Source organism: Brienomyrus brachyistius, chromosome 16 (genome assembly GCF_023856365.1).
Source record: "Brienomyrus brachyistius isolate T26 chromosome 16, BBRACH_0.4, whole genome shotgun sequence".
Taxonomy (NCBI): Eukaryota; Metazoa; Chordata; class Actinopteri; order Osteoglossiformes; family Mormyridae; genus Brienomyrus; species Brienomyrus brachyistius.
The window spans coordinates 8,384,198-8,403,173 of record NC_064548.1 but is presented as its reverse complement, the minus strand read 5'-3'; the positions used below and the strand labels follow the sequence as shown (position 1 = coordinate 8,403,173).

Here is an 18,976-nt window from a genome sequence, read left to right as displayed (position 1 = left end):
GCCCACAATAAAAGGCCACCCTGGAATGTGCAGTTTTTTGCTTTATTGGGGGTCTGGGGACTCAGAACCGGTCAGTATCTGGTGTGACCACCATTTGCCTCATGCAATGCAACACATCTTCTTTGCATAGAGTTTATCAGATTGTCAATTGTGGCCTGTGGAATGTTGGTCCACTCCTCTTCAATGGCTGTGCGAAGTTGTTGGATATTAGTGGGAACTGGTACACGCTGTCGTATACGCCGGTCAAGCACATCCCAAACATGCTCAACGGGTGACATGTCCGGTGAGTATGCTGGCCATGCAAGAACTGGGACATTTTCAGCTTCCAAGAACTGTGTACAGATCCTTGCAACATGGGGCCGTGCATTATCTGTCTGAGTGGCTGGTCTCAGACGATCTTGGAGGTGAACCTGCTGGATGTGGAGGTCCTGGGCTGGTGTGGTTACACGTGGTCTGCGGTTGTGAGGCCGGTTGGATGTACTGCCATATTCTCTGAAACGCCTTTGGAGACGGCTTATGGTTGAGAAATGAACATTCAATGCACGAGCAACAGATCTGGTTGACATTCCTGCTGTCAGCATGCCAATTGCACGCTCCCTCAATGCTTGTGGCATCTGTGGCATTTTGCTGTGAGACAAAACTGCACATTCCAGGGTGGCCTTTTATTGTGGGCAGTATAAGGTACACCTGTGCACTACCCATGATGTCAGATCAGCATCTTGATGTGGCACACCTGTGAGGTGGGATGGATTATCTCAGCAAAGCAGAAGTGCTCACTATCACACATTTAGACTGATTTGTGAGAAATGTTTGAGAGAAATGGTAATATTGTGTATCTGGAATGAATTGTAGATCTTTAAGTCCATCTCATGAAAAATGGGAGCAAAAACAAAAGTGTTGCGTTTATATTTTTGTTCAGTGTACATATAATACCTATTTGTAACATTATTACTATTGTTGTTGTTGTTGATATTACTGTTATAACTTTTTATTGTTGTCATCATTATCCTGCTATTACTGTTTTGTTGTTTGATGTCCTTGTAATGAGTGTTGTGTGTGTTGTGGTTGTTTGTACTCTGCATTCCCCTACACTTTGTTTTCTCCATCCCACCTTTATTATTATTAGTTTTTTTTTATTTTTCTCTCCCCCCATGGTGATTAATGTCTGTTATTGTTATGATTGTTGTTTCTATGCCCCCCCCCTTTTTTTGGTTTAATTAATTAATTTATTTGTATTTATCTTTGTTTTTTTTTTTGTATAATCACGGTAGTAGGGTGGGTGAGTTCGGAGTGGCCACCCTGGAATTGAATATGTTTATACTGTAACTTTAATTTAAAATGCATCTGAAATGCATCTGGTGGTGGTGGGCAGAAAAAAAAAAGTAGATACTTTATCATCACACATGGACTCAGCCCTGATAAGCCATCTGTCTTCAGTAGTTAAGGGAGCGTTTCCACTGGAAAACTCCCAGAGGAACGCATCATAAACAGGGCGCGAGCTTCCTGAATAGGTTTGATGCCTGGCCTGCACTCTCCACAGCAGCGTGCAGGGAGATCCCCAGTGGGCACTGCGGGCATGATGGACTATGGTAATCATGAAAGACACATCTCAACAAATGCTTTTATTAGAAATAGATTAGAGCTCTGCACATTTTCACACAAGTGATGCCTCAAATTTCCTGTTTGATCACACATTTTAAGTGAAAGGCACTTGTCCACATGCACACATGCACTCCCATGGTGGAACGCAAGAAGTGGGACGCTTCTCAGGCCCTTGATAAAAAACAAAAATGGTACCAGCCACCCATGAGCACTGGAAGCAGAAAAAGCACCTCCTTTACCAGTGACAGGGCTAACCCCTTTCTCAATTTATGGTCAGGTTTCAAAAGGTAGGGAAAAATGTGACTGGTCATTCCTGGTATCCAGCAATGCACTAAGGCCAGGCCCTCCACTGTGCACATCTGTTATTTTCAACACTTTACAATAATCCTCATTACTTTGACGCGACTGCATTATGCTAAAGACTGAAATTACATGCCATTCTTTGTACAACCATATCATACCAGGAATTTGCATCTTTCCTGCAGGAAGGACAAACAATGTGATTCATACGGACGTGGTGATGTTTCAGGAAACCATTCAGAAGTCAGAGAATAATATACAGATGTTATCTCATATACGTTATATATGTGGTATATACACAACTTCCATTTAACACACTCTTAAGATTGGCATAAACATCATCATAACAGGTTATATATGATTAATATATAATTATGATTTCATATAATGAAATAGTTATATGTGTTCATGTAATTTATATATAATTCAAATGATTTAAAGGACATCCTTCATCCATAACACAAGCAACAAAGAAATAAGTAACACCGTTCAAAGCCTTTCAGTCCTATATCACAGTTTGAAAACTGCTTGCTATTGAATTTATATAGATGCTGTTGTACTAACATTTTAAAGTTTATTTCTTTTTTTTAAGGCAAAGTAAGAATCCTATTTCATCTGTCATTTGTTAGCTGCAGTTAAAATGTGTAAATGTGAAAGTTTTAGTAATCATCCTGCATTTAATAACTTAATACACAGAAGGCTTCCAGTTCAAAAGCGGTTATAGCTTTCAGTGTGGGGGTTATGGCTAATGTGTCAGACATATGCTGCCAAGTTATTAGAAACTGAAAACAAACCAATCTGAAAAGTTATCCTTCTGTTCCTTAAAAATGTCTAACGTATAAAAAATTAGTACGTAAGATTGAACAAAGATCTGTGATACAGGTTGTAGCACCCAAAGTGTGTTAGCATTTCCAATAAGGTTTCAGTGCTCCTCTTCACAGAGTGACTATATAATTACAGTTCATGTATAAGAATAGAAAAAAACTAGACAGTAAACACATAGTAAAACAGTAAGTAAACAATGAATAAACTGTATATAATCAGGGATTAGACAATAGTGAGTAAACAGTACATCAGTGTTAAGCACAGAAATTGTTTGTGCATTGTGCATGGACAATGAGTATACAGCAATTAGTTAGTAAACAGTTAAGCAGTAACTGAGAATGTACGTATGGCCACTTTAAAACTGTACTCCTTCTGGCTCCAGTAGAGCAAATTCCAATTGACTAAAAAGTTTAAAACCACACTATCTCCATCATAAGCAGTTTGTACAGGCAACATCATACAGAGCTGACTCGATACTTTGGGATTCACTGACATTTAAGCTTCAAACACAATCCAGCAAAAACAGAATTTGCACTTAATGGGTAAAAATTGTGAGGTGCCACAATTTTCACATTGTAGGATGTAATTATTTTTTATGCTGTACTGTTGCTGCTATACCTTTCTTATGCAGTGGACATTAGGTTGCTGGAAGGCCTTTCTTAAGCAGTTAACATTAGTGTGTTGGTAGACCGTTCTTATGCAGTGGACATTAAGGTTGCTGGTAGACCTTTCTTATGCAGTGGACATTAAAGTTGCTGGAAGACCTTTCTTAAGCAGTGGTCATTAGGTTGCTGGAAGACCTTTCTTAAGCAGTGGACATAAGGTTGCTGGTAGATCTTTCTTAAGCAGTGGTCATTAGGTTGCTGGAAGACCTTTCTTAAGCAGTTGACATGAGGTTGCTGGTAGACCGTTCTTATGCAGTGGACATTAGGTTGCTGGTAGACCTTTCTTATGCAGTGGACATTAAGTTGCTGGTAAACCTTTCCCTTAGACATTCCCTTGCTTCTTCAGATGTACTTTTATTTCTCTGCATGTATGTTAAAATGTTGTAACTATAATGTAATAATAATCATCCTTATTAGATGAGGATTATATTACACTATCAGACATTTATTAGAGTATGAATTTTAATATTTGTTATGAAATATATTGGTATGATTTTAGAAGCTGCTACAGCAGCAATCAATTTGAGATTTGTTGCATATTTGCATATCGCTATTAGTCTTGTGAAGGCCCCAAGGCCTTACTGACATTATGGCAGAGCCTGCACTCATATCTTCACTTATATATCCAATATATCCAATAAAAGCATTTACACAAATGAAAACATTTAAAAGGAAATGGAATAAAAATGGACTCATGCAAGTACTCCTTCAAATAGGAATGGCAACGAAGCAGTGTTATGGGTTAAGGTGGTCCAAAAGCTGTACACTTTTTGTGCGAATAGAAGCTTTGGAAATGAAACGACGAGTATTTCATGATTGGTCTTTCCATGCAGAAAGGGCTAACTATACAATGTAAATGGGGGCAGTCAGGTAGCCTGGTTTGCAATAACAGTGGTGAAAACATCAAATATGACCAAATGATGGTTCATTGATAGCAACGAAACTGGTGTTAATGCAGTCTGCTTTTACTGTACAAGCTGTATTAAGCTTTTCCTTGCTGTATCTCACACGCACACATACACACATTCAGCCAAACCACATGACCCTAAGTGCGATGCGGTGGCAGCCCTGTTTTAATGAGAGCAGTTCACAGATTAGAGTATTAGAGTGATTATTGCAGTTATTGCAGTCTCTACCTACACTGTCGCTCCTTGCATTTGCAAAACTGTACCTGGTCCCCACATCTTCCTGCCGACGCCTGTGAATGGGACAGGTGTCACTTCACATGGATTTCTGAGCTCCTGGTGACAATGTCCTCATACTGGGGGGGAGGCTCCACATGGACACGTACATCCGATTGCCCCACGGCCTCCTCATAGGATGGGGGTGGGTCCCCAACACTCGACTGCCCAGGCGGTGGTGCTAAGTTTGGGCTGAGCTCTGGCTGGTAACCCCGATTATGTGGGTCTAAGTTCACATGGGACAAGTTAGGGTCTCTTTGGGAGTTCCCGTAGGCCGAGCCTCTCTGGAGGTGCTTGCGTGACTGGCATTTCCACACTGCAACCATCACCACAACAACGAGCAGCAGTCCCACCACCAAGGGCAGGATCAGGTAGAGGGACTGAATCCCGGACACATCCAGGCCCCCTGGGCCGTTGCTCTCGCGGACATACTCTTCCCAGAATCTCCTCTGCAAACAGAAACAAAAGACACCTACTTAGCAGGGGTCTGAGGGACCAAAACAGATCCACAATGTCATCAACATGCTCTCATCAGTGAGTCAAAGGGGAAAAATGTAAGTGTACCTCTCACTCATAATATCACAATAGCAACTTCCGCATGACAACCAGCAAACTCACAGACCCCTACAGACAATAATCGCCTGGTCAAACTAAACTATTCACATGTGAATCTCAGACTGAAGCAAAACATTTATACTTGAAAATGCTTCTATAAAACATTAAACAAACTTGTTTGAACAGCCCTTATAAGTATTACAGAGACTTCAAGAGCAAATAGCAGCTTACTTACATGTGGCCTTACTGCTTGCTAATAGATTCTCTACATAATGCACAAACCTGGATATAAGAGCCTGGTCACACACACACACACACACACACACACACAGATTACAAAACACACAGATATGCATGCAGTTGCTACTGAATATAGACACACACTTACATTGAGAGATACCAAACATAAAGAATAGCAAAAAAAAAAATACTGACAAAGCTTATTGCCCAGTATGTTTTGAAATCCATAATGTTAACCAGAAAAGTATGAAAAATCTTGGCACACAGAAGGACACCAACGCACAGACAGACAAAGCTTGTTGACTTTATCCAAGAGTCCCCACTGCAAGGCCTCCCTGTGAACAGCACCTCCTGCTGACCTAACACAGCTGACAGGATTGCATTCTGCATCTGCATGTGAGCACATTCCATCAGCCAAGGCGCAGGCAGCAGTGCTGTTACCGAGGAGGGGGATGCACCCGTGACAGGGGCACAAACACCCCTCCAGAGGCTCAAACTCATCACACCCTCCTAGCTGCAAGTGTAGTGTATGTGTGTGTGCGTGTGTGTGTGTGTGTGTGTGTGTGTGGAGGGGGGGGGGGGACGAAATGTCCTAAAAACGCGAAAACTCTTGTATTTTCTTTGGTTACTTATGATTATAGATAGGGCTCGGTAGGGGTTAAGGTACTTAGTTAGCATTAGCATTTTCCCCATAGAAATTAATAAGCGGTCCCCAAAAAGATATGATTACACGAGTGTGTGTGTGTGTGTGTGTGTGTGTGTGTGTGTGTGTGTGTGTGTAGAATAGTGCGTCCTTATTCATGTGGTCTACATGCAGCTCTATGTGAATGTAAATATAGAGCAAGACACAGGGGTGGGTTGGCAGATTACATTTTTTTCTGCAGTTTTTTCTGCCTGTGTCCTAAAAATACAAAATTATTAACATACTATTTTAACCAACTATGTGGAAAAGCAGGCCTGACCAATGAAAAGGAAGAAAATCAGAAATTTGGATTATTAAGTAGGTTAAACCTCAGATTTTCACTTTTTTTTAAAGCCCTGGTAGGTTCATGAATTTCTTAAGGTCCAGCTGCCTCTGTGGTACCCTCCCTCCATAGACCAGCAAACAAGGCAGTGTATGCGTTTTAATATCTACCTGTAAGGACACATCTTGTGTCTGCATGTGGGTGCATGCACACATGCAGGTTAGGGCACAAAGGCTGCGGGTGCGTCATTCGGTAGGGTGGAGGATGTGCGCACAGGTGTGTGAGAAACACTCACGGTTTTGTCATCGTTCTCAAAGGCCTCCCGCGCCTCCTCGTAGGAGCAGATCTCCTCTCGGCATTCCCTCTGGATGTTGCCCTGCTTAATCTCCTCCAGCAGACTGTTAGCCCTGGGCAGCCTCCGGAGCAAGCCATTGGCTGTCTCTGCTGACAGGAACACTGCGAACCAATCACAGACAGCTTCCATAGTGAGGACCAATCAAAAGAATGTTTTTACAGTCAGATTCAAATCACTACAACCAACATAAATTCTCGTTTTTAATTTGTCCAAAACAGCAATTTAAAGTTATTCTATATTAACTATTAGTATGACAAGCACCAAGCTTTCAGAACAAGAAACATTTAAGTGAAAGGTTAAACCTAACTCTACTTTTCTATCTTTCCACCCGACTGAATTACAGTATACCTCAGTAAATAAGACACTGCCTTGTACTGATCGCTGACAGGATTTTTACAAACATACTTGCTATTCCATAAAATAGAAATACATAATCTGATTAATGTTCTAGATTTTCTTAATTGATAAACAGCTGAACCCTAGCATTTAATTGTTGATTTTGTCTTAATGAGTATAATAGTTTATACTAAATAGTTTAATGGTAAATAGTTTCAGGCATGACAGAAAATACAACTAGATGTTAGCTTGAAACACTATTTGCAGTTAAAAATAATTTCACTTCTGCTTCCCAGAAGTTCCCAGTTCCTTGTGGAGTGAGCAACAATGACTGATTACCCCACCCAAAATTTTCTGTCCTCCAGAGAATTATGTCTGAGTGCACGTAAGTGTGTGTAAAACGATTCCCTTTGTAAACAGATCACTTAGGCTCCACTTATGTGCGTTTGTGCATTTTCTCAAGACAAACTGCTGAACAGCAGTTTTTAAAATGAAAGACTATAGAAATGATAAAATAATCTACTGCATTGACCGAAAAAAAAAAAAACAATATCAAGACTGACGGATGGCTGATAAGCTCTTAAACTCTTGAATGTCCTCAGCCAAATCTCTGAATATCTAACAAAACAACTTCCTGAGACGTCTTTAGTCTGGTTCCAGACCTGGACACTCGACTGAGCCTGCCCTCTTGCAGACACTCTGAGAGCCGGAAAAGCTGCATCATGGTTATCTGTCCTGATCTTGCTAGACTACACACAGTTTATAACCAAATTCTCCTGGTTACCTTTTCTGAACTTGGTATCACAGGGAATGTGATCTGGTTTGCCGTATACCTGTGAGAGACATCCAACCAAATGGCATGGGGTGCAAAAGTGTCAAAATCTCATCAGGTAACAACCAGTGTTCCCCACAGCTCTGTCCTCAGCCCTCTCTTCTTTACATTACCTCTCTTGGTCAAGATCTCATGGCTTCTCCCACCACTATGCCAATGACACTCCAATCTATTTGACCTTCTCTACTGATGACACCACAGTCTCTGCTCAGATATCTGCATGCCTGGTTAACATTACAGTCTGGACAAGAGACCATCACCTCCATTAACCTCCCCAAGCTTCTTGTCTTCCCTCCAGCCCTACCATCCATCACGACATCACTGTTCTGCTTGGATTATCCACACTGTCACCATGAAGGTCTGCTAAGAACTTAGGAGTGATGAAAGATGACTAGCTGGCCTTTTCTGAGCATATAACAGCACTCACCCAATCTTGCACATTTATCTTGTAAAATATTAGCAATACCAGGATTTTCTGTCTCAGTACGAAGCCCAGCGTCGAGTCCAGACAATTGTAAAGGCTGATTTATACTTCTGCATAAAATCTATGCTGATTTAAGATGTACTGAGGCAAAATGGAAAACTGCCCTGTGGTCTGATGAATCAAAATACTTTCAATTCTCTTTAGAAATCACGGACGCCACATCCTTCAAGCTAAAGAGGAGAGGGATCATCCAACTTATTATCAGCAGACAATACAAAAGCAAGCATTCATGATGGTATGGGGTAAATTAGTACCCATGGCTTGGGTAGCTTGCACATGTGGGATGCACCATTAATGCTGAACAATATATACAGGTTCTGGAGCAACATTTGCTGCCATCCAGGCACCTTTTTCAGAGAACGAACTTATATATTTCAGCAAGACAATGGTAAACTGCATTCTGCGGTTTGTAGAAACTTCTGGTTGTATTACAACAGCATGACTCCATAGTGGAAGAGTCCGGGTACTAAGCTGGCCTGGCTGCAGTCCAGACCTGTCACCCATTGAAAACATTAGGAGCATCATGAAATGAAAACTATGACAAAGGAAACCCTGAACTGTTGAGTAGTTGAAATCCTATAATCAGGCAAGAATTGGACATTTCATTTTCAAAACTCTCAAAACGTTTACAGTGTTGTTAAAAGAAAAGGTGATGCCACACAGCGGTAAACATACCTGTCCCAGCTTTATGTTTTTAAATGTGTCGCTGACATCAAATTCAAATTGAGCATATGGTTCTCATAAAACAATAAAATTTCTCAGTTTCAACATCTGATATGCTGTCTTTGTTCTATTTTCAATTAAACATCGGTTTATGATTTGTAAATCATTTACAATGTACACAGTGTCCTGCGTTTTGGAAAACGGGGTTGTAAAAAAAAAGAGTGCAAATTACGATATTTTTAACAATGTTGCAAAATTAAAAGAACCAAGTAACAACGATTCCTTGCCTTTCCTCTATATCACCTTCCCTATGAGATGATAATAACTGAATGGTTTGATTTTAGCTGTGAATTCTGGGATTCTGTGCAATATCACAACCGAAACTCTCGTGCTGTTTACAACCATAAAGGAATACTATTGGTTTTTATTAAAAAACGTTTGATAGAGCCGTAACTTTAACACACAATTAAAGTATACTCTTATAAATAGAATTGTGTCATCTTGCTCTGAAAGAAATATCAATAAACCGTAAAAATTCAATGTAGACCATCACCCAGTGCTAGCTTTAGCAATGTCATATTTTTCTCTATGCTTTTCAAGTAAATTGCGCAGGCCACCTTGATCCTCGCTGAGGCCCCCTAGTGGGCCGCAGCCTCCTGGGTGAGTACCACCGGCGTAGCTCCTGCCCTAATACTGCTTAAATTTGTACCAGAGGACTAAATGTAAGATCAGTCCAGCAGCACTTATGCCTAGTTGACCCCTTGACTATTTGCAGTGTACTATTTGCCTCGCTTCTACATCGCTTTGGATAGCATCAGATATGTAAATTTAATGCAATATAATGCTAAAATACAACACACAGCTTGCTTTGAAAACCAGATATTTAAATTCAATTCACAGTTACCGATAATAACCATTGGTCTGACCAAAAATATCAATAACCAATCAAACAGTACACCGTTGCCTAGAAAAACAGCCACAATAACAAAATGTGCCGCATATCTGCATACATTAAAGCTGAGGGCTTCAGATCAGCAAACAGAGACGAACTGTTTCGCTGCTCTGTGGGACTGCACACATGAGCACGTTGACAAGGACTGCATTATATGTCCAGCTGAGCAAAAATGCCAAGTAGACGTTACATCAAGAGAATTAAAAGCCCTGAAGCCTTTGAGATTAACAGCAGCATTTATCAGTGCTAGCGATGTATAAACACGTGGTTATTCTACAGCAATGCTAAAGGACTTTACAGGAAATGAAACCCACGGTTCAATTTTAATTGGAGGTGAATTCATATACACACACCTTAAAACAACCAAAAAAGATATGGACCAGAAATGGTGATCTTCTGCCTATGAGTGTTTCAAGGTTAAGGTTTCACAACCAGATAATCTACACTAAAATGATGTTGCAAGCTAGTCCAGAGTTGCACGCATTAAGCAAAGGATGTGTGTGTGTTTTGGCTGCAGTGAGGGGATGAAGTGATGGATGGAACTGTACAGAGCAATCGGATGACAAAGGTGCCGGATCACTCAAATGGGAGCAGTACATACGGGGGAAGAGCACACACAGTCAGCTTTTAGCTGTGAGAAGCTAGTCAGGATGAAATGGCTGTCACTGGTTTTAGCCCAGTTTCAGTTGGCTAGAGAGACACAGCTGTACACTGCTGAATCTTCCATGGTCATGAAGAGGTCACTTAGGCAAGCGTACAATAACATATATCCAATGTCATAAGCACTTCAGTAATTCCCTCTGATACAACACATACATCTGTCTATCACCACCCAAATATTTTCTTAGAATGGGGGTCGTACTGTATCAAACTGTTTTTCTGCTAGATCCTAATAAAAAACAAGGATCTGGGCGAAATCAAGAAAATGAAATTAAGAATAGAAAAGGAAAAGCACTTGACTATTTGAAGAACAGGTGGAAGTGGCCTGCCTGTGATTGTGGTATAGCTCTTTAGATCGGGGACCATGACCAGGAAGGTCGTTGATTCAAATCTCATGACTTGCAGACTGTTTTCCCTATTGGGTAAAATAGGGCTTGAGCAAAGCTCTCAACCCCAATTCCTCCAGGGAAGCTGCCTGATAATGCTCTCTGATCCTCACTTGTAGTGTGAGCTATGGGTTATGAGTCAGTGTCACGGCATCAGACTTTCAGTTTTCTGTTTTCATCACACCGGCTGAATCTGCTTTCGTCTCCCTTCATTTACACCCACATTCCTCCTTCAGCACAATTCAAGCATATACAATTATCTGTCAATGGAAGTTACAACAGGCACACTCATTTTCAAATAACAGACAAAATCACACCATACTTGCAATCATTCACAGTATAAAAAAATATGTCATCGCATCTTTACAGGACACTGAGCAACTGTCATGCATTTAATGGCTTAACATATTCTGCCTGGTATCTGCATTTTGCTCTTGGCAAATGACAGCAAAATGAAGACTTCATGAATGGTACGGACCATTAGGGGGTCATAGGTGACTAGTTAAGAGACATCCCAAATTATCCAGTGTGACTGTGTGTGTGTGTGTGAGAGAGTGTACTCTGTGATGGATCGACATACTATAGGAGTGTACCCCAGCGTTGTGCCTAGTGTTGCCTGAAATAAGTTCCAGGCTGGAAGATGAATAGGCAAAAAGCTTGAAATTTAACAGTAAGACCACAAGACAACAACTGGTGAATAATTTGAAATATTACTTACATCCCTAATCATTTACAAATCTAAAGCAAATTAAAACAAGGAACAACTGAATGTCAATGACAAATTAAAAAGATATATAGTGTTTGTATTAGGTATTGTGAATGTGAGTGTAATGTTCTCACTAACTTAACAAAAGTCGCAGGATAACATTGCCATGGATGGATCATAAACTTGTGAGCGTTGCAGAAAGCAGACTAGAGCTCTGATCCAAAGCTGGCAGGATAGATTTAGGATGAAATGTAACATGAATTTAGATGAGAAAGGTGGAAACTTCCAATGCTTTAAAGAGGGGAAGGCCAGCAAGTCACAAGCTTTCAAATGCAACGAAATAAAATGCCAATGCAAAAAATATACCAGAAACACAAAATTAATGTCCCAGTTGCAGCATCCTATGAATTTTGTATGGGCACTGCATGCGCGTGAGAAAAATGTGTGTATTCTGTACTTACCATTTGCCATAACTGGGTAAAAGCTATTCTGGAGAGATGTACCCTACAAGCAAAGATCAAGAGACTGTTTACTACCCAAGTCGACAGTGCACATAAAGCCACGCATGTATTTTAAACGATTCCTACAAAAGTAATTGTGACTGGGAGAGAACGTTTTCACGTTACTGGGTAAGGGAAACGGACAAAAACTTGTAAAATCTCTCCCACTTATTGAAACATTGTATCGTCAGTCCCCCCTCCCCCCATTCGAATATATTCGTAAATTAATCGTCCGCATTGCTTGTTTATTTTGGAAATGGCAACCCCTAATCCATGTTATACGGTCCGCGAATTTTAGGTACGACGTAAACCGGTCTACGGACAACAAAAGGTTGGGGACCCCTATTAGAGGGCAGGGAGAAATTAAAAGACGCATAGGTAACATTGCGACCTAATAGATGAACCACTCCCACCCTTATCACATCTAATGAGTGTTACCGTGTTAAGTAGATAGAAGATCTAAGCTCCGCGGAAAGCTCCTGAAATCACTGGACCAAAATAGGACAGTAGATCAAACGTTAATATATTCCCCTACTAGTCTTTCCACGTACTTCGTTCGATTTTAATCACCGATGGAAATAAATCAATGTATTCAGTTAACAAACCGGTTTGTTTCTGATCAGACGTCTATTTGATAGCTACAATTAATTTAACATATATAATTTATCAGTCACCATATTTTCTAATAGGTACTCACCCTGCCCTGACCGAGGTTTATGCTAAAAATGAAGAGTCGATATTGCGATCGAAAGTGTTTCCCGTCGCACTAGAGGAAAAAAAATCAGCTTCACGTATTTTAGCCTTCAGAGACTCAGAAATCAATAACATATTTGACGCGTGCTGGAATCGCGCCCTGAAACTTACACGACTGCCGTTTGTTTTGTCGCCTGGTAAATATGTGCCGGTCCGTAACCAGTGCCCCTGCACGCGCTCGTGCGCATGCTCCTGCGGCGCACACGGGGGCGGGGGGGTGGGGGAGCCTCCGTAAACTTATTTCTATGCCATTTGGTGAATCTGTGGCGGTCGTGATTTTCCGAAACGTAAGTGGGGAAGATGTATTAACATTCATAAAAAGAAGCACTACCTGATTGCCAAGTGATGTTCTTTGGGCTACGGCGCTTTTGGGAAACGCCCCTATTTTTAAGCACAAAAAGTCTTCTTTTTGCTAGCCATGAGGTATCTAACTAGCTAGCTAAGTAAATAGTAATATTATTAGCCTAGGAGGTCAAAGCGGCCTACTGGGCAGCGCTTTTTTGTGAATATTAATGAGTCTGCGTCAGAGCTGTAACAGTTTTTCACCAGCCTATCAGATAGCACTGTCTTTATAGCTATTAATGGGCCGTACTTTTTTTTAGAACTTTGTTTCTTTATGGGAAAATAGTCACAAAGAAACATAATAAATTACCATGCTACTTTTCGTAAATTCTCACGCGCTTTGGTCCATTAGCAGCACATTTGCGCGAGCTCCAGCGGCGCTCGAGGGGCGGACATACAGGCGGAATCCTATATCTGTTGAACGTCACTTTTACTCTTCGTGGACCATGACCTGTCCTTGGAGTTTTAAGTTATACACGCTGTACTTGTTAAACTCAGTGCGTATATGTGGTGTATACAGAGTCCATGTAGCAGTTAATGGAATAGCCTGGGATGAGAAGCAGAGAATGGTAGAATGACAGACACACAATGAAATTCTTATTTTGTTCAGTCCCGATTCTGCAAAACGTAAAATAGAAACAATAGCACAGTAGATAGCATATAAAATGTACATATCTACTGCAGATAAAAATGATAAAGCGAAGGCATAAATAAAGTAATGACTAATGTAAAATATATACACATGCATAAATATAAAAATATCAAATATACATATGGGTATAAGAATGGGATGTGCATTAAAAAGTGGCTGCTCCAGTAAATATACATTATATATGAATATATACTTGCGTATAAATATTGTATGGAAAAATAAATGTGCAGCGTAACGTGGCTTCTGCTTATCGGTCCAGGATAAAAAGGTGCAAGCGCCCATAAGGTGCAGAGTGCAGTGTGCTGGATAGTCATTATCATAATGCTGGATGGCAGATGGCGATCCTTCGGATGGCCTGGGGTGTAATCCCCAAATAGAGAGCAGTCCCAAATGATAAATATTGGTCCAACTTCACTGATGAATGACTTTTTTTTACAAATGCCGCTAACTTCTTTCATATTCTTTCATATTAAATCTCGTTTACAGCAATTGATTAAAAATGGTAATCAGTCTAATATCGATCCTTTTCTGTGCCTCTGTTAAATTCCCCGACCACCGTATATTTGTGCTGTTTGACTCACTTCCCTTACATCCCCCCTCCAAAAAAAATCATAATTTTATGTATGCCCCCTGTAAATTGCTGGACTCCCTGAATCTTAAGGTTAGGGTATTTGTCTAGGGTATTAGACAAATGTTTCAGCTCCCCTGAAAAGTAATTCAGATCCATTTAGCAATTTCTGCAGTATCTTCCTAGGCATCTTGTCCAAATTTTATTGTAGGTATTGTGGATTGTGGGTATTGTGGGGACACCCCCCCGCGCCATGCTAAATTTATCGTCGGCGACCTGGAGCGGGGCGGAGGGTGGCGTCTCATATTTCTTCATATTAAGCGGCAACCCTACTGAGGGTTGACCCCCCCCTAAGGGTGAAATCCTAGAATCGCCATTTGATATTGGTTTAGTAATTGTATGCAGCGCCGGTCAGCTCATTAGGCAACATAGGCAACCATCTACGGTGCCACGAGGAGCACGTAGGGCACCTTCTGAGACAAAGGGGCGCCCTTGGACGCTCCACTAGAGTGCCGGAGGTTTCGATTGGCACTCATTGTATAATAAATTACGTTGTTTTTTTTCTTCTTTTTATAACCTACAGCTATTATTACTGCGACCGAAGTGGAACAAAATTCATGCCAGAGCGATATCACGTGTTCATATTTTAAATTATTTAGTTTTAGCGATCAACAATTAATCAATTTACAAATAAATAGTAATACTATTCGGAAGGCTTATTAAAATTCCGATTATTAAAATCATACACAGCCATATAATAACCTTAATTTAGTCTGATTTTATGGGTTAAAGATGTTACTTAATGTTCACCTTATTGGTATAGTGTAGGTCTGGGCTATTTTTGTCTGTCGAGGTCTCAATCTGAGCCTCATTTGTCAGCAGGGGCATTGTTGAACATGATCATTTTATGTCCCATGAAAACTACTTTTTTGCGTGTCACCATGGGCTCCGTTGGGTTCGATCACTCGGGGCTATTGGCCCGAGTATTTTAAGCTTAGCCCTGAATATTTTAGCCCTGATGCCAATATTCCTTCCTTGTCAAGCCCCAGGTAAACTTGACGTAGCCCCTGATCTTTTCAATAACTAGAAACTGCCCTGCGTGCAACTATGAATGTCGCTATTGTATTTGCGATTACTCAAGCAAGAACATAAAACACCCTTTTTTATTTTAATGATCGCTTTTGGCCAAGTCTGGTTTCGGCTAGAGAATGCCTGTCAAGTGAGCTTGCGCTCTTTTTTGTGTGCTCACTGAGGAATAGAGCGCCGTCGCCACCTAGCGTCATGCCTTGGAATCACTTTTAAATTTTCATTTCACTTTCCAAATGGAAATAGTCACATTCGACAAAAATGTGGAAGGAAACCGGAGTACTCGGTTATGATTGGCATAAGAGCGCCCAGCATAGTGGAGCACACCCAGTATTAACAGCAAGAATCATCGTCCGAGGCACTCAAAGGGGGAGGGCTGGGGGTTGCCTGAGCACCTGTCCCTTCAGCCCAAACTATTTAAAGTGCCTCCCTTTAAAGGTACTGAGTGCCCTTTTAATGTATGTGTCAGAGGTTCTGAGCACCCGCCCCTCTAAAAGTCTAAGCATCATGGAGCCCTGCTTATAGAGTCCAGCACAGGTGACCTTGACCTTAGTCCAGGGCAGGGGCGCGGGTTCCGAAGGCATGAGAAGTAAGTATACCCCCAATATTAAATTACTACTTTGTGCCCCCCCCCCCCCCACTATTTCCTATACCATTCGTCCACAGACTCTAAAATCACATGGAGTATCTATTTCATCGCAATGTAAATATTTATCTTAATTCTGGCCTAGCTTGTAATTCACATGTTATTATTTACATTTACACCTCTTGCTAGAGTGACCTACTTAGGCTTAGAAGTTTCATCAGTTAATATATTCTGATACTGGTTCAGTAGAAGCTGGCTAAGAATACTGTCACTCTAACAACTCTGTTGTAATAGATTTTTTTAATAAGAGTATAATCCTGGAAGTGCTAATCCAAATACTTCCGAAAGAGGTAGGCTTTTAGCCGCGGATTGAAGGTACCATTATCTCAGCTGTTCAGACCTCTAGGGGAAGTTCATCCTACCACTTAGGTGCCAAAACGGGGAACAGTCTAGGTGCATGTCTTCCTTGCGCCTTGAGAGATGGTGGGGCCAGTGGGGGTGCTGGAGGACCAGAGGCAGTGTGGTGAAGTTTGGGGTGAGATAAGTTCTTTTAGGTAGGAGGGTGCTGGTCCATTTTTGGCTTTGTAGGCGAGCGTCAGTGTTTTGAATCTGATGCAGGCAGCTTCAGGAAGCCGGTGGAGAGAGCGTAGCAATGGCTTGTTGTGCGGGGCTTGGTAAGGTTGAAAATGAGTGGAACCAGCAATTTATGATTTGGGCAATGATTCGAGTGAGTGTGTTGAGTGGGAGACTTTCGGAGAACATGTCTTATTATAAAAAAACAGAGGCAACCTTAATTGTCTAATAAAATTTTAAACTTAAAGTTATTACCTGTCACATGTTGAAAATTAAAATGCCGTGTTCCTTTTTGTACCAGTATGGGACGTGATCCCACTCTAACTTTTTTGAAATCTTATTTTTGAGGGAATCATTGCCATCCACTCTGCCTCCTACTACACCATCACAGACAGCAGTAGAGGGCTAGGCTATGTGGCATTAAAAAGGCCATGATAAAAAGGAGAAACAGATTAGCACACGGTGGCCAGGCCTCCTTCCCTGCAGCCTGCGCTCTGTCGCTGCTGTGATTGCGGATGGGCTCCTCTGAGACACACAGAGCCTGTGGCAGGAAAGCAGGACATGAGATTAAAGACATATTTTTATTCATTAGCCTTTCATGAGCATCAGTGATTCTGTGTTCTGTTTTTTGTAGATACTCATTCGTCTGTTCTCGTTTTTCTGCTGGATGTATTATATCTTATTGCATGTTATTTATTAATTTTATTCTATGATTAATGTAAAGCAATGGTGTGTGAGTGTGCCCTGCGATGGGCTGGCCCCCTATCCTGGGTTGTTCCCTGCCTCGTGCCCATTGCTTCCGGAATAGGCTCCGGACCCCCCGCGACCCAGTAGGATAAGCGGTTTGGAAAATGGATGGATGGATGGATTAATGTAAAGCACTTTGGTTACAACATTATTGGTGTTATTTTAGATGCGCAATATAAATAAATTGCTATTGCGACTGCAATTGAGAGAACTGCTCTCCAACAGGCTCTGTGCTCGTTTGCAATGGGAGGCAGATGCTGCAGCTGTCAGAAGGCACACACGTGTTTGTGAGTATTGGCACACACGTGTTTGTGAATATTGGCACACGCGTATTTGCGTGGTTTCCTCTCACAGTCCAGAAACATGTTAAGGTGAATCGGAGTTACCAAGTTGTCCATAAGTGTGAATATGTGTGTGAATGTTAAGTGAGAGTGCCCTGTGATGGGTTGGCACTCCATTCTGGGGTATGATGTGAATGAACAGCAGCTGAAGCAGTGTATGGTGGGTAATGCTGAGGGGGTACTGAATGAGTGTAAGGAGTACAGGCTATCACAGTGAATATGCTGTGTATTACTATGTGAAGCTCTTAATAAAGTAAGATTGATTTGATCTAGACTTCACATTAAAATGAGTATGCTTGCATTCACTTTAATCATTCAGTTGTGTTAAGAAATGGAGTGGAATAAGTAATGAAAAAATGACAAGTTTATGATTATCTTTGGTCTTGCAACAGTACATTTTTATAACTTTAATAATCAATACTTGTTTTTAGTAATAAAATAGTGAAGTAAAAGAATCATTAAATAAATGCATAAATAATGTTTTATAGTTCCCCAAATGCAAATAAAGGGTAACAGGTGTAAAAGATTTGGCAAATCCTCAAGTAACACATTCAGTCATGTGAATTTGCATTGTGCCATGTGCAATCAAGCCAAATTAATCTGACAAAAATACAGTTTGGGTGGCCTGGAGCAGGGTTTGGACATACTGCTGTATAGGAGTGTGAATAGTGTGAAAGCAGAGGTGGGGATGCACTGAAAAGGGGCCGGCAGATCACCCAGGTCAGCCAATCAGCATCCTGCATTCTCTTGGACACAGATGAATTTCTGATTGCAGTTCAACCCATTTGTTCACTCCCTTATTCAGAGCAGAGTATCATACTTTTTTAACCTAACCTCACTCTTTCTACCAAATCCTTAGCCTCTCACTCCTTCATAAGCCTAATCTTTTAACTTCTGTATTACACATTTGTATGTCACCTGTAATATGCATGGTCTGTTTATCCACATTATACACAGCTTTTACTGACATGTCATTCAAGCTAATATTTCTGTTTAGTTTATGCTATGAAAAGTGAGATTACACAGACTTTACATAATCATTATGTAAACATTAGTACAGCAAGTGTGTTGGAATGATTTACAAAAGTATTGGAAAATAGATAACTAAATACAGAAGCTGA

The 18,976-nt window shown here is 40.9% G+C and overlaps 1 protein-coding gene across 3 annotated transcripts; it reads right to left on the bottom strand.

Annotated features, from left to right (window-relative positions):
* Window positions 1-1,609: 1,609 nt before the first annotated feature.
* prrg1 (proline rich Gla (G-carboxyglutamic acid) 1) lies at window positions 1,610-13,352 on the bottom strand. Of its 3 annotated transcripts, XM_048978117.1 has the most exons (5): window positions 13,072-13,149; window positions 12,905-12,973; window positions 12,169-12,211; window positions 6,629-6,789; window positions 1,610-5,022 (listed from the first exon to the last, which is right to left on the bottom strand). In XM_048978117.1, the coding sequence occupies exons 3-5, from the start codon at window positions 12,176-12,178 to the stop codon at window positions 4,609-4,611; spliced, it is 585 nt and encodes a 194-aa protein (XP_048834074.1). In that variant the 5' UTR covers window positions 12,179-12,211; window positions 12,905-12,973; window positions 13,072-13,149; the 3' UTR covers window positions 1,610-4,608. The 3 variants fall into 3 exon arrangements, with proteins under 3 accessions (XP_048834074.1, XP_048834076.1, XP_048834075.1); XM_048978119.1 differs by lacking the exons at window positions 12,905-12,973; window positions 13,072-13,149 and adding an exon at window positions 13,292-13,352; XM_048978118.1 differs by lacking the exon at window positions 12,905-12,973 and having other exon boundaries at window positions 13,072-13,142.
* Window positions 13,353-18,976: the final 5,624 nt, after the last annotated feature.

Bases quoted from the DNA above. Each gene is read 5' to 3' on its own strand.
- prrg1 (XM_048978119.1), bottom strand. The intron at 5,023-6,628 runs GTGAGTGTTTCT...TTCTGTTTGCAG, and splicing joins TTGAGAACGATGACAAAACC to AGGAGATTCTGGGAAGAGTA.